Raw genomic sequence first — 16,568 nt, 5'->3', positions numbered from 1 at the left:
AACGTGGGGCCGAAGCCAACACGTAGAGGCCCCTTAAGACAATTTATTATTATTACGCAGTTCGACGGTTCGACCGCTTACGTGTCGAACCCGGTTCGGTACCGAACAAGTTCAATCGTGTGGATGGCGCATCGAACCGAAAACAATCCTGTTGCTATTCCACCTTCGTGCACATAGGTTGTGTCTGTTTTTACTTTTTAGTATGTTTTTTTAGATAGAATTTAAAAGTAAGATGATCCGTGCTTCGGAAGACACGCTAAGGCGTTGGTCCCGGTTACTACTTACTGATGTAAGTAAGTAATCATTACATGAGGCATGTCAGAGGCCTTTGGCGGCTCAATAATAACCCTGACAGGGTTGATGAGTTTGGTAATTCACCTCACAACCCACACGATAGAAGAGAAGATAGAATTTAACTTAATATTTTCGTTTTCCTTTTTACTTGTCACAGTAAAGGTATCGAATTGGTATCGAAGCAAGGTTGACAGCTGCAAATAATGCGAATTTAGCTTGTTTTGTTAATCGGAGGTATATTGTATGATGAGGTGTTCTCACACCGCTAGTTCGGCAACGAACGACTGGACAATTTGTTGTGCGGTTCGATCGTCCGGCGTGCGTGAACGACCGAACCGCACCGCATTATCGTGTTTGTGGTTCAGGTTCGGACCGCACAGGTTCGATCGTCTATTTGTGCTATTACATTACCCTGTCCACCGGGCTAGATGTGTCAGGTCATGGGTTTGCCGATCAGATCGTAATAGCAAATCGGTGGGACGTAACTATGGTAATCACGATCTATCTCGAGTGAATTGGTGGGAAGTAACCATGGTAACCACGACTCCGAGCTAGTGTAATAGCATCGATTTTCCCAATCTCGATGTGACCTTGACGTATCGAGCCCGATGGACGGTGGACGAATGTTATAAGCGGTTATGCCTGTTATCTACATGATGTACAGCGCCATCTATATATTTTTTGGGAAACATAGTGTAGAAACTCCCTTATTTCCTTCTTTCAATAAGAAGAGATGGCGCTCAAGTCACTTTGGAAGTTTATAAAGTTTATTCAAGCAAATAAATTAAAACAAAATGAAACAGTTACTAGGATACTCCATGAGACTGCGTAAAAATTTTGTGAGTGTTCTCCATTATCAAGATTTATCTTAGAACATTACAATACTTGGTCTTTGGAACATTATTATTTTGTTAATCAATCGTCAATCGATGTGCGTGCGATTGATTGTCAAAATTGACGTTGACGTTGGTTGGTGTTGACACTGACAACCACTAATTTCGCTTTGACTTTGACAAAATTGACAGCTGTTTGTCTCTTTAATTTGCTTGTAAAGTTTTTCCTTTTCATTTAATCTATAAAACAGACGGCAAAAGGTTTATCATTACATTTTTGGTTTATACTTTAGATGCAAAATGATCTATAAATTTTATATTGTTGTTTAGTTCGTTTATACAATTTCCTTGTGACGCAGAAGGCCATTTGAACGAATTCTCGCAGTTCTCGCCGCATCAAGTGAGTGGTTGACACGAATTATGTAAATGCTTGCAGTGAGGCAGCTATACACTGAATTTTTTGCTTCAATTACTGGTACAGGTTGCCTAAAAGATAATATTATTTATCCTGTAAGGTTACTTAATGAAATTAGTGTACGTCGGCCCTGAGTTACAATTTCAAATACCAAAGGTTTTAGATTGAAGTTGTTTTAATTACTATGTGTATTTGTATAGGTATATTGATAAGATAGTGATAGAAACATTTACAATAACATTGTGTTTTGTATTGGATGGCCAGTTAGGTCCCATAGCTCCACAAAAATTAGAAAGTTGAAATGATCGTGTGTTATTGTGTTACGCTGGAAGTTCATGTAACTACAGCAAGTGAAAGTGTGCTATGTAGATCAACTGATAACTTTGGTCTGCATGCTGGCTGCTTGCAATCCATTGTAGGTATTGGCACAGTTCACAGGTGCTACAAGTTACATACCATACTTAACTAGCTCAGTTTTGCTTATGTAGTGTGAGGAAAATGTTGTGTGTTCCTTCAAAAGAATATTAATTTGTATTTCAGTAGTCATTTTGTTCCTCAGTTGAAAAGTTTAATTTTCATCAGCTTCAAAATTGTAGAGTAGGTAATGTGATATTTATTATCTTATAACAAGGGTGTAGAGTTGTATATATTTTCACTGTATTTTAAAGCTTTTATATGTATATGCAGTCCATTCGCTACATGAAAAGAAAATCTTCATTATGAGTAACTTAAAATAGTAAATTATTCAAATTTAAATTATTTTATTTTATTATTTTTTGTAAATTATTTTTATCTGGTAATTAAGGTAAAACAAACATATCATTTTAATATTAGGTCTACATATTAGAAAATTGCTGTTTTGAAACATTGGCTTCTTTAAAGTTTGATAATCATGCATTCTGCTAGGATTTTAAATTGCAATTTTTCATTCTGCTAGATAAAAAATTCTAATTAGTTTTAAATTGAAGCTTAGTTAAAGCTCAATTAAAATACAGTTGTTTATTTGTTTTTATGCCTTTCATGCTCTTCTCTAGAGAATCCCTGTATTAGAGGGCTTGAGGCATCAATTGCAATAATATGAGGTAATTACATAATAAAAGCTAATATTTTGATTAACAAAATGAAAACTATAAATACAAAAATGTAAAGATCTAATATGAACATTTCATTATATTCTATATTCTGGAAAACACTTTAATATTATTTTAGTTTGACTGCTGTAATCTCTTTCATTTAGTAAAGGTTGGCATTATTTTAGATTTATCTCGCTAAAATAAACTAATGCCCCCCAGGGCTGATTAGCCCTACTTTAATTATTTGAATCATTCACAACTAATTTTGTTTTCAATTATTTTTATGAAGAGGACGAAGCTGTACCTCATGCCTTTTAATACCGTGTGATCTTGCTTGGGAAAACAGCAGCTCACACATGTTTTTCGTTGTATGCACAGTGTTTAATAAACTTCCATTTGATTCAACAGAATGATTTGTTTGAAGCCATTCTGTTATGTTATGGCTGGTTAAAATAAAACTACTTATGATTATTAATGCTTAAAATATCTCCAGTAAGGTCCTTATTGGGTATCAAGATGAGTCTTGTATAATAATGTCTTAATCAAGGGACTTTTTACACATTAGTGTAGGAAGCCCCTTGGTTGAGGTATGAAGAGGTATGGGATGTGGATGTGGCACGATGCTTAAGATATTTTCAAGTTTCTTTCTTATTTTAAATTCTTGAATGTGCACTTTACACTTTTTTACTAAAATGTGTTTTTTATCTTGATTAGGGTCTTGTTGTTCAAAACTCATAATCATATATACTATTGTTTATTAGGCAAAAGTTAAGATGTAGGGATATATATTTTTTTTCAATTTTGTTTAGAATTACAAGAATGGATCACTCACATCATGAAATGGGGTCAGAGAGTCACAGTAACCATGACCACACGTCATTTCAGCACATAGACCACATGAGTTCAGATCTCGTAAGTACCAATATGTAGTTGTAATACATATACATATTACAGGAAAGTAGTCAAAAATATGTATTCAATAAAATACATCAATATTTGTAATTTTATAAGTAATAAAATAAGCCAGTACAAGCTTACACACGTGCTGATTCATGTTAGTACTATTCTGTAGTAACTAATCTAAGTCGATATAATGTACCATGTTTATTCAGTTGATGTCATTATATTTTCAATATGTTGACGATAGTGGCGATAGTTTATTGAAGCCAATGAGTTACGTCGATGTTTGGCTGCTACTAATAGCATGTATATGGTATGGTTCATAACTTCATAACACAGTTTATAAGGAGTGTGTTATATTATTCATTTTATATATCGTGATTACTTATAGTGTGGGATAGTTAGTTGACTTGGGCTGGAATCTATCTGGAACTCACTTACGTATTTGAAGATTTATTTATACCATTCACTCTGAGACAATAGTGTTATGATTGCCTGCAATCTATATAACTATACTAAGTAAGCAGTTTGGCACAATCGATGGAATGATAATTATCATTTTTCATAATACCACATTGTAAGAAGGTCTCGTCGGAACAGGGCGGCAATGTAAATTTACCTTTCGTAAAATTCATTCTACTTCCGAGTCGTCACGCGTATACAAGTGGATTTTTAGTTAGGTACCTACCTACTACTCGAAAGCTATACGAAACTTTTGGCAATTTCGACGTCTTTGTGCAAGTTTAATCCCTTCACCTGCCTATTACACTGTTTCTGCATTATCATAAACATTTCAAATATACAGCATTCTTATACAATAAAATCAATAAATAGTGCCTATTTATTTATAGTCAAAGTATTGACCTTAAGTGATGATTTCAGAATCATTTTAATGTAAGTGACGACTTGTCTTTGGCCTACCCGATGGAGACTCAGGGTCACGAAGGCCACGCCGGTCACAACATGCACGGGGGCCATGGAGGTCACGGGGTCCACGAGGCACATGCGGGTCACGAAGGCATGATGTCTATGGTGGTAAGTTATTCTTATCTTATAGGTCATAATTTCTTCAATCAACAGATCTAAGAAAGAAAACCTTGCTTTTAGTTGGTTATTGGATGGGACCGATAGTAGGTAGGTATATTTTCATGCTCCTACGTGCTTCAAAAGGCATGTGAAGCCACAATCAATCAGTAATAGTAGTCTTAAAGCTGAATGGACGGCTTGAGCGGTACGCAACTCCGACAAACGGGTCACAGGGAAGCAGCGTGGTAGAGTTATCTTAGATGAGGGGAGACCTGTGCTCAACAGTGTATGTGGTTGTTCATGCGGAAAATAAGAAATCACCTTCTTCCAATTTTCGCGCGCTTTTAAATTTGTAGGTGTATCACTAAACCATTACAATGAAAATGAAAAAAAAAAAAAAAAACAGCGACATCACGACTATAGCTGTTAAGATACACTTTTTTGATTGCAAAGTTTTTATCAGATAAGTTTCGGCTGAAAGTTGTAGTTGGGTTGGGATAATCATCACGTTTTCGTTCATGGTACCCATCAGCTTTCTCTTCGTTTGCGTGGTCTACTCTAGCGTTTTATAGGTACATGAATGTGAAAGTTTTGTAGAGCCTGCGACATTGACTAAGATTTTAACTGAAGATTTTAACTAACTTTTGAAGTGGACCGTTGAGTGGTTCTTTGATTCTAGCATCTAACAGTGAGTCAAGTCGACGCACTATGGATCGAAAAATGGCTTTCATAGACATAGGGATTTAAAATTTTAAGTGGCGGTTTTTTTTTGCTGGATATAGCTTCTATTACCTATTACTACTTATATAGGAAAATGATACCCTTATTTCTTATACGTAACGTGTTATGTACCTATTGAGAGCCTCAGTGGTCTAGTGGTAAGAGCGTCGGGCTCACGATCTGGAGGTTCGGATTCGATCGCCGATGGGGACTTCACTTTGTGAGACTGGCATTGTTTGGTAAGGACATTGCAGGCTTGAATCACCTGATTGTCCGAAAAAGTAAGATGATTCTGCGCTTCGGAGGGCACGTTAAGTCGCTAGAACCGGCTATTAGCCGTAAAAACACCTCTGCCAGCCCGCAGTGGAGCGGTGTGATGGAGTATGTTCCATACCCCCTCACAGTGAGGGGAGGCCTGCGCCCAGCAGTGGGAAGTATATAAGCTGGCTGTAGTGGCTGTTTATGTTATGTACCTATGATGTTTAAACGAACAGGATGTAAAATGATACACTTTTGTTTTAGTTTCACGGCGGCTACAATGAAACAATCCTTTTCTCTTGGTGGGAAGTGACGGATATTGGAGAATTCACCGGATCATTCCTTGCAATATTCATGATGGCATTACTCTATGAAGGGTAAGTTTAATTTGGATGTTTCCCACTTCGACTCGAACCAGTACTACCGAGGTGATCCGTACGGTTGTTTGATGTTTATTCTATCGATGACTCAAATGTTTTGTTTCATCGGAAGTTGGTAATGCCGTATTCCGATGTTTCGTGTTATGACAGTAATTTACCTACCTAAGAATTAACAGACAGTGATTGTGTGCTAGTGACATGATTATCCATTATATCGGCGATGGACTGGTAGTATACGGTTCGCCATGTTTTATTTGGCTCTGCCCAAGTGCTCACCCCATTCGAGACAACAGACGTATGTTTTGTATGTATGTAATGCATTACTCTATCTAGTCCTGCGAAATAATAAATACGGGAAAGCTACATCGCACATTTGAATGGTCAAATAAAATACCTACTAGTTAATACGGGTTCATCATCAATATCAGATCGATATTGGGTGACATATTTATACACGTTAAGCCGTTGGTCCCGGTTACTACTTACTGATGTAAGTATGTAGTCGTTACATGAGCTATGTCAGGGGCCTTTCGCGGCTCAATAATAACCCCGACACCAGGGTTGATGAGGTTGGTAATCCACCTCACAACCCACACGATAAGAAGAGAGAAGATTACGTATCATACGGTATTTTCTCATAATTATCACTATTCATAAATTTAGTTTTATTTAAGTTTCATTTTCGAGAATCTTCTTCTATCGTGTGGGTTGTGAGGCGGAGTAACGACCTCATCAACCCTGGCGTCAGGGTTACTATTGAGCCGCCAAAGGCCCCTGACATAGCTCATGTATCGACTACTTACTTACATCAGTAAGTAATAACCGGGACCAACGGATTAACGTGCCTTCCGAAGCACGGATCATCAAACGATCACGATCGAGAATAATTTTCAATTTTCTTAGGTATCTATTTATATTGAAGACGCTGATGTCTTTGCTTTCAGACTTAAATACTACAGAAAACATTTGTTGTGGAAAACATATTCTGGACTACAATATTGTGCGGTGGCACCACCGGACAAGGGGGTCGCCAACGTGTGTGCCACAGACGAACCACAAGTTATACAGTGAGTATACTAGGTATACAATAAATAACCAAACCACCCCACTCCAACAACATTAAACATCCCACTGCTATGCACAGACCTCTTTGCAATCAAGCGGAGCGGGTATGGAGCATACTCAACCACGCTGCTTCAGTGCGGGTTGGCAGAGTAGTATATTATATGAACCAATAAATACACAACTATACAGGACATAATATTGAACCTTGTACGCCTTTCTTTGTTAGGTACTTGTCGTATGATTTTTATGATTTAGAAAGTTCTCTTTACGTTGCACAGGCTACATGTAGAGTAGTAAGAGTAGGCAATCATACGAAATAAAGGTTAGTTGCATAACCGGCTAATGACCCACATTCCTGGTCAATCACCATTCTCTTTGACACTGGTCATATAACTCGTAATTAGCCTTGCATTGATCATTGAACAGATACGAGACTACTTATGAATTACTTGTCCCCTCGTTAATATATTAGTAATTGGAATGGTAAATGAATATAATTAGGGAGAGGGCACTTAAGATAAGATGACTTAACTATCTATAGAAATTAAACTTAAGTAGATACTAATCTATATGACTAAAAATTCCAATAGATATTAGTTCAGAATCATGAGCTGAATCACCCCCCTCAGTATTCGGTAAGGTGTCACTAAAACCCTGTAAAGTTTGAAGCAAACAATTCTATTTCCGCTACATTTAATAAATAAGAAGAGACGTGTGACCTCTAGACACCTAAATTATGTTTAGTGTCCCTCTACAACCCTCAGTCGAGAAGTATGCTCCATCACTTTCATCTGATTAGCCAAAGTCTGCCCATAATATTACGTGCAGCTAAAGCATAGCGTAGGTACCTACAGACATAATAAATGTAAATGTGATGCTATCTATGCAACAACAAATTCATTGTAAATAATTATATGTATACGTATGTATTTACACGGAAGTCGATCGGTAATAAACTGGTATCTTAATGAGTTGACTCAACTGTTAACTAATGATGTGGATAAGTCAGCGTAACTAACCTACCTCGCTAGTACGAAATATTTTACATTATTCTAATTGCGAGAACGAGTCCGTGAAACGCTGAATGCTCAAAGTTTTTGCCATCAGGGACAGAGGTAGAAAAGATTATTTTTACATAACACTGCAGAAACAGAACAAATCAAGCATCTTAGTATCTATATCCTTTGAAATTTGAGGACAGTTCTTCGGGATATTTTCATATCCGTTTAATTTGCAATGGCTACTAGGCTACAAAATAGGTACTTTAGAAACAGGTTGAAAGCTGGAGTAAAACTGATGACGATACAGCAGCTACTTTTTAGTATAGCTTGCTACATAGAACCGGGATAGCGGGACAAGAGGGGTAGAAAGTGGGATTTTGTATGACACCGCAAGCACAGAAGTAGGTGTATATTTAATATACATCTGCCTGCCCCTTTGAGGATACAGGCATGTTGCTATCTTATGTTACCGCAAACAAAATGAACATCATGCTTTTATTTACGATAGTTAGCTATACTTGGGCTCGCCGATCCTACTCTGTTTTGAGTAGCGTATTGTAAGAGGGTCCTAATGCTAAATACATTTTCATTGATATCACGTTTTGTTTTTTTAAGGCGGCTCCCTCATGTTCTTGAAAGGAATGTGTGAGTATATTTTATGTTTTTTAAAGTAGCTTATTGCAAACTACTTGTAAAATTGAAGTAATTAAAGCCTTTTAACACTGATATTGCCGCATGACACACACCTAGCGTAGGTATAGTCAGTAGGTACTTACAGTAATTTGAGAAGAATTATGTTGATTAATAAAACAACTGGGACTAACAATATTTTATCATGCTAATATTATTATAATGTTAAATAGCTCTATAAAAACAATAATGTAGGTATGTGGATACTTACCTACTACACACAGACAGTGCACACACAGTATTTTACATTAAAGTAATTTAATTTGAATAAAACAATGCATTTCACTGGATTATGCCTATTGACGCAGTTAGGGTAGGCAGCAGCAACCAAATAACACACACACACACACACACTGCCGTAATTCAGACTTACTTTTCTATTTATAACCAACAACTCCCTTGACATGTCCGAAGGACGCAACGACCCGATTACTCTAACCATAAAGACGGCTAATCAGCTCACGATGATTAGGACCCCCCAATACCGGCGTCGGCATGGTTGACGATTTCCCTCATTCAGCGCTTATCGCTATCCGCCTACTAGCGTCGATTTAATCTTTTAAATATAATCTCTCAAACAATGCTTTCTTCAGTAGTGATTTAACGACTAACTTACCCGACTTCTGCGTCGTTATAAGACAAGAGTGCTGCTAATGGCAATTTTGCACCTTTTCAGACCGACGATGCTGAGTAAGGCGCACGCGTGGCAGACGTTGCTCCACGGCCTACAAGTGCTCGTCAGCTACATGCTTATGTTGGTGTTCATGACGTACAACGTTTGGTTGTGCGCCGCCGTCGTGCTGGGCTCGGCCGCCGGCTACTTCCTTTTCGGCTGGCGCGAGTCTGTAGTCGTAGACTTCACCGAACATTGCCACTGATACAGGCCTACTCTTGTCCCTGGAGCAACCTAGCGGCCGGCTCAATTCGCGCGGACCCAAACCCAGATGAGACAAAACTATTTATTGTTGCGATTTTATGTAAACGCCTCCCGGATTGTGGCTGATCAATCTGCTCGACTTGCATTCTGTCGCCAAGGATACATAGCAGGCAGCCCTAATCTAGAAGCGTCTAATCCAAATTGGGCGGGCTTTATAATCGTTATGTACAAATGAATTAGTCCGAGACCCGGAACTTCTGTGAACTGTAAAACAAAGTTTTTATACTATATACAATTTTTCAGTTCAAAATATATCTATGTTTATTGAGGGAGCCACAAAATAAGTGATACTGAATTAAACTTGTTCTAAAGTGCAGTTTGTGTTTGTAATGTAAAATATTTTTATGTTGTATGTAGGTGGTTATGAGTTTGTTATGGATGGAAAGTCGAATGATATTAAAATAATTGACATCCATGATTATGGAGAAATTAATAAGAATGGTCATATAAATGAAGATACTTTTTATTTGGAGTGGTCTTCCTTTACCCTATTTAAGGTAGCATGATTAGAGTGACATATCTTTCGTTTCTTTCGAATTAAACTGTATAGGTACTTGTATTGCAAAAGAGAATTACCTCTCCTCTCTTTCGCACTAGGCGATGTATTATATTTCTTGTCCTGTTTTATTTCGAATCATGCTACTTTAAACAGAGTATACTCACCTTGTTAAATATACAATACGTAATCAAATTTCCACCAATGCATATAGATACTTTATTTATATTTATGTGCAGTATTTTAGAATTTTTATTTGTTTTGATAATGGTGCTCATTTAGAGCTAAGCACTTGAACCAGACTAGTATTATTGTTGTATGTAACCTCGCTACATGAGCTCAAAAATATCATGGTGTTATCTTTTTCTATTATTGTGTATTAAGACAGCCTTTGTATACAAGTTTTTGAGCAGCTTGTAATGTTTAGACCAGTTTTACTTTTAGGTTATTGTAATTAGGGTTACCATGAATGTTAATATGGTTAATATATAGTGCTTTGGAACATGGGTGATTGATTTTTATTTAAACATACTAGTTTTAGATTATAGACCCCATGTTTTTATTAATACCTGCTGCAGTGTTACCACTGCAAATTTTGAAATTATAATATCCTTTACAAGTATTATTTTGCACTGATTGGCATATTAGGCTTACTTATTATTTCAAACTGACTGATGTGCAAACTTTTAACTGGCATAAGAACACAATAAATTAATTATAAATGCCATTAAAATAACAAGAAACAAATCTTAATTTTAATATTTTTATGGCTATTTAGATATATTAATGCGGATGTTTCCAGTACATAAAGGAAAAATTGAAAAAAAAAAACAATTTTTCACAAAATATTTTTTATTAATAATAGCCCTATTAGCTTTTCTTCGTGTCAGTGTGTCTGTGCATGCGATGTTTTTTTAAATTTGAACTACTATTGCAGCGATAGGCACAATATTCACAACTGTAAGGTCTTTCAGTGGTATGTATCCGCTTATGAACTTTTAATGAATTGACAAAATTTGTACGGAATGGACACTGATCACAGATATAAGGCTTCTCTGAAGTATGAACTCTCTTGTGTTTTATTAGATTGCAGGATAATTTACACGAATATGAACAGTTAGGAAAATCACACACAAATAACTGCTCTTTCCGATGGGTCTGTAAGTGCTTCTTATGCTCTTTTTCACTGTCATTTCTGAAAATATTAAAGTACCTAATTTAGTATTTATTAGTCCATACCTAATGAATTATATGTATATTTTTTTAACTATTGATACCTTTTTGAGCATATTTTGCAAATAAATTCCTTTTCCTCCAATTCTACAATATCCTCCAGTTCATTTATTTGATCTAGATCCTTATTTCTGGTTAATAAATCTAATATAACAGACGACTTCGGTTGTGGACTAAATCCGACATTTTCTGATATTAAAGGTCTGCCTTGTTTATTGATAGTAGGTTTTCTTTCTGATATTTTGATTTCTAGAGGATTTTTCTCCATAATCTAAATTAATTCGTACTTCGTTAAGTTCGTTATGTACTTGTTTACAATGTATTTATTTTCTAACGATACCGCGAAACTCGCGAAAGCGGCAAGGATACGATTATTTTTATTTGACATTTCCAGTACGTTTATGAAGAAGGTTATAATTAATTTCATTTAATTAAATAAAGCGTCCCATACACAATGCGATGACCTCGGTAGTGTTAGTCGTCAGCCTAGTCGGCCCGGCATCGAATTGATTGATTGATTGATAAGATTGATTGGTTGTTTTGGATGAAAATGGCAATATTAGTTATCTAATGTCATTATGCATGGATGCCGGATGGTTGTTGTCAATGTCAATTGGGCTTTTTGGCGGGAAACGGGAACGGGACAGTTGCTTTCTTCATTGAATAATCTAAATAATTAATACGAAGTGGTGTTTTGTGGTTAATGATCGCATTAAGTTGGTCGGAAGACATTCGCGAGTGTTATTATATTGGAGTATTCAATAAACAAAGTGTATCTGCCTATTTTCGCTTCGTGTCAGGAAGCCGCTTCATAACTCAAAAGTTTATGCGGACTTTTGAGTTAATTCGTTTGGGGTTCGGAGTAGGAGTCTACTCCGAGGGTGGGGGCTTAGGTTTCATCATCATCACCTTTCATCATTTCATTAATCATCAAGAAAAAAAAATACGTCAGACATGGCTGTATGGGCATAGTTCCCTTTGCCTTACCCTTCGGGGAAAACAAAAAAAAAAAAAAAAAATCAATGTCAATTGTCAAATTTTGTCTGAAAAAAAACGCGGGAACCTTGAAACAGAGCGGGAGTGAAATTTTTTTCAAATATTTTAAATTGTCTCAATAGTTGTTTCTGTGGTTAAAAACCCTTATTTTCTGATGAGATTGTTACGATGGGTAGGGCTAAAAGAAAAAAATTAAAGGACCCTGACAAAAAGGGTACATCCGAAGCTGAATCGGAAGTTTCTTCGGACGCTTCTGAAGATCACGATGAAGATCCAGCTCTGAAGTACAAGCCATATTTCGTGACTGATTATGGCCGTAGATATCCGGAGGATTCAGGACTTACTGATTTTGTAGTTTTTATAGAATCTGCTGATGAAAAACATCCAATAAGCATGCGGGACATGATGTCCCTATCATCCAACATGAAGCGTTTTAATAAAGGCGTCAAATTCCTGAAAGCCATGAACAAATATAAAATAGGTGTTCATTTTGAAAAGGCCGCTCTAGCTAATGCGTTTTTGAATAATAAAACGTTTATGACTCAGTACAGATTTAAAGCTTCCATACCTGCCTCAGGGTCTGAAGTAACCGGCGTTATACGTAATGTTCCACAAAACTTGTCAAATAACAAAATTTTTACATTGATGTCCAGTTACAGAAAGATTGTCTGTGTGAAGAGGATTATGAGAAAAGAGAGGAACGAGACTTCATACAAACTTGTACCAACGGGCACAGTAACTATAACATTCGCTTCAATGAACCTACCGGACTACGTGGACCTGCACGGCTGGAGATTTCCAATCTATCCGTACGTACCTCCTGTTAAACAATGCTACCACTGTATGAGATTTGGGCATCTTGCCAAATACTGCAAAAACACGACACCAGTTTGCTCTATATGCACAGAAAGTCACTCTTATAAAGAATGCTCAACTGCCGTCAGTGAAGCCAAATGCATTCACTGCAAAGGTAACCACCTTAGTATATCAAGCAAATGCCCAATTAAACAACAAAAAATTAAAGAGAACCAAAACAATATAAACAAAAGGTCCTTTGCTGAATTGTTTAATGAGAAGTCGTTTCCTTCACTAGGGAATAAAGCTAGACCTATATCATCTTCAGAACAATTGATATCTTTGCTCAACTCAGATGATATATTGAATGTGTTATTGAACTCTATAGTTAAAATAATTGCATTAAATAAAACACAAGACAAGTCTATCTCCTCTGAATTTATTAAAACTGTCTTAATGGATACTATCCATAAAAAGTAATTCATTACAACTTTTTCCTTTTTTTTTTGTTTTCATGGATCAGTTGCGAATAGTACAATGGAATGCTCAGAGTTTAAATAGTAACAAATTTCACTTTACACAGTTTTTATATGACAATAATATCCATATTGCTCTTATCAGTGAAACTTGGTTAAAAGCTACACAATGTTTTAAAATAAATGGTTATAACATAATTAGATTGGATTCAGGCAATAATCACAATGGTGTTGCTATACTTATTGACAATCAGCTACATTATCAGCATATAAGTACTACATATAATGATTCTAATCAAAATATAGCATTACGTTTATATTTTGGCTCTAAACAAATTACTTTTCTTAGTTATTATAGTCCTCCTAATTCTCCAAATTTCACAAAAACTTCACTCAATGCTCTTTTTAACAGTCTTCCAGAACCAGTATTTATTGCTGGTGATTTTAATGCGCACCATTCTGTTTGGGGTTGTTCTTCTGTTGATAACAGAGGTGATATTCTTCTTAAATGTATAGATGATAATAATTTAGTACTGCTAAATGATGGCAGATTAACTACTGTAGGATCTAACACATGGCGGCAAAATGCTCTTGATCTGACTCTGGTTTCCCCCTCCCTGGCTGCTGCCTGCGAGTGGGGTGTTCATGACGATGCATTGGGTAGTTATCATTTTCCTGTAATTACAAAAATTTCCTTTAGTAGTGTTGGGGAGCATTTCCCTTCATCTACATCTACATCTCTTATTAATTATCGCTTGATAGACTGGACTAAGTATACTAAGAATATTAATGATTTATTGCTGAATTTTCAATTTGATTACACCAATCCCTTGCAGGCTTATGATCAACTTGTTAATTTAATACATTTGGCTATACAATTATCTCTTCCTAATATAAAAAAGTCTTCTAATAATATGGCTTCTAACACAAGATCTCATAAGAAAAGATCTTTACCCTGGTGGAATGATAATTGCAATACAGCTGTAACTGTTTGTAAAAATGCATACTTGGTTTTTAAAAATAATCCAACAGAGTCAAATTATATTGAATTTAAAAAGCAGCAAGCTCGTAAGAAACTTATTATTAAAACTGAAAGAAGGTTAAGCTGGGAAAGACTCTGTGAAACTTTTAATAGATTAACTCCACTATCTAGAATTTGGTACTATATTAGAAAATTTAACAAGTCATTTATTTCTAACAGTAGGTCACAAGTTGTTTTAGACTGGGTTCATGACTTTTTGACAAAGTATACTCCTGACACAGTTGAACAACCATTGTCTTCTTCACATACTGTCACAAGTACTAAGTATGAATTTTTGACTAAAGACTTTACCCTGTCTGAATTAAACTCTGCAATATTCTCACGTAAAGACACTGCATGTGGTTTGGATAATATTAAATATAAGACATTAAAAATGATGAGCTATGACAGTCGCATAATTGTATTGGGTATTTATAATACTTTATGGCAGAACTCTATTATTCCTGTTGATTGGAAAATTGATCTTATTATTCCCCTTTTAAAGCCAAATAAACAACCTGAAGTAGCAGGGTCATATCGGCCAATTACTTTAACTTCTTGTATGGGAAAGATATTTGAACAATTACTTAAGCAGCGCTTAGAATTTTACATTGAAAATAATAGTTTATTACCTTCAAACCAGTTCGGGTTTCGACGTGGGAAGTCAGCCAGGGAGAGTATAGCACATCTTCATCTTGATATTTTTAATTCTATTCGTAATCATCAAGTGCTTGTGGCTATTTTTGTAGACATTGTTGGAGCATTTAACAATGTTAACCATCACATTCTTGCACAGGAGCTGAGATTCCTGAATTTTCCTGAAAAAATAATATTTTGGATTTTTAATTTTTTACATAGTAGAAAAGTATTTGTTAGAGTTAATCATAATTGTGGCCTAATAGGGCCTAGACTCAGCCATAAAGGTGTATGCCAGGGTGGCATTTTAAGTCCTTTATTATTTGCCCTTTATATACATAGATTAAATTCAATTTTGGGTTCTGAAGTATTAAACCTACAGTATGCTGATGATCTAGTTGTTTATGCCTCTGGAGCTAATGTTGCTAATATTGTACAGTCTTTAAACAATGCTTTACTTAAATTACATGAGTACTTTTCATACTTGAATTTAGAATTAAGCACTGACAAGAGTAAAGTTGTAATTTTTAATAGAATTCGGCCTTTTAATGTGAAATTATTTTATAACAATCAATTATTGCCAATTGATACTACTGTTAGATTCTTAGGTGTTATATTTGTAAATAACCTGTCTTGGACAAAATATGTAAATTCCATTGTAGATCGTGCTACAAAATCTTTTAATACCTTAAAAGCCTTGGCTGGTACAAGCTGGGGTGCTGATCCAAAGATATTACTGATGCTTTATAAGTCTCTGGTGAGAAGCCACTTTGAGTATGCTTTCTTGTGTTATGCTGAAAACAAAAAATTAGTTAATAAATTAGAAATTTTACAAAATAAAAATCTTCGCACAGTCACTGGTGCTATGAGAACAACACCCATTGTTTCTTTACAAGGAGAATGTCAGATGCCTCCTCTCTTACTCAGATTTAAATATTTAAAATTTCGTTTTCTTTTAAAACTGTCCTCTCAACATAATCATCCTCTTATGAATAAATTATCAACATATTTTCATCTTTTGTCACCTTTGAGTGATACTGCCCCTTATATACTTCACGACTTCTCAGAGATTCTTCAATTTAATCAGCAGTACCACATTTATAAAAGTGTGTATACATGGCCTTGCTATAGTGGAAGTTTTGAGAGCAAATATAGTGGTATGAATATTGTTATCAACCGTGACCTACAAACGAAGGAAGAAGTGTATGAACTGATAGCAAATTATCCTGATTATCACAGTATCTATACCGATGGCTCCAAATGTGAAGACAAGGTGTCAAGCGCTTTTTATGTATCTCATAGCAAGTCAGGAAATGGAATTGT

General features: G+C 35.7%; 2 protein-coding genes across 6 annotated transcripts; one reads left to right on the top strand and one right to left on the bottom strand.

Moving 5' to 3' along the window:
- Window positions 1–1,307: 1,307 nt before the first annotated feature.
- LOC126381777 (high affinity copper uptake protein 1) lies at window positions 1,308–10,594 on the top strand. 5 transcript variants are annotated; one of them, XM_050031254.1, is made up of 7 exons: window positions 1,308–1,527; window positions 3,425–3,527; window positions 4,398–4,550; window positions 5,784–5,896; window positions 6,844–6,966; window positions 8,581–8,610; window positions 9,332–10,594. In XM_050031254.1, the coding sequence occupies exons 2-7, from the start codon at window positions 3,435–3,437 to the stop codon at window positions 9,531–9,533; spliced, it is 714 nt and encodes a 237-aa protein (XP_049887211.1). In that variant the 5' UTR covers window positions 1,308–1,527; window positions 3,425–3,434; the 3' UTR covers window positions 9,534–10,594. The 5 variants fall into 5 exon arrangements, with proteins under 5 accessions (XP_049887211.1, XP_049887215.1, XP_049887214.1 ...); XM_050031256.1 differs by having other exon boundaries at window positions 1,518–1,602; XM_050031255.1 differs by lacking the exon at window positions 1,308–1,527 and adding an exon at window positions 2,017–2,143.
- A 294-nt stretch (window positions 10,595–10,888) lies between these two features.
- LOC126381782 (zinc finger protein 679-like) lies at window positions 10,889–11,717 on the bottom strand. Its single transcript, XM_050031263.1, has 2 exons — window positions 11,366–11,717; window positions 10,889–11,283 (listed from the first exon to the last, which is right to left on the bottom strand). The coding sequence occupies exons 1-2, from the start codon at window positions 11,587–11,589 to the stop codon at window positions 10,959–10,961; spliced, it is 549 nt and encodes a 182-aa protein (XP_049887220.1). The 5' UTR covers window positions 11,590–11,717; the 3' UTR covers window positions 10,889–10,958.
- Between the last annotated feature and the right edge of the window lie 4,851 nt (window positions 11,718–16,568).

The sequence above is a fragment of the Pectinophora gossypiella genome, chromosome 3 (genome assembly GCF_024362695.1).
Source record: "Pectinophora gossypiella chromosome 3, ilPecGoss1.1, whole genome shotgun sequence".
In the NCBI taxonomy this organism is placed as follows: domain Eukaryota; kingdom Metazoa; phylum Arthropoda; class Insecta; order Lepidoptera; family Gelechiidae; genus Pectinophora; species Pectinophora gossypiella.
This window is presented reverse-complemented; position numbering and strand designations above follow the sequence as displayed.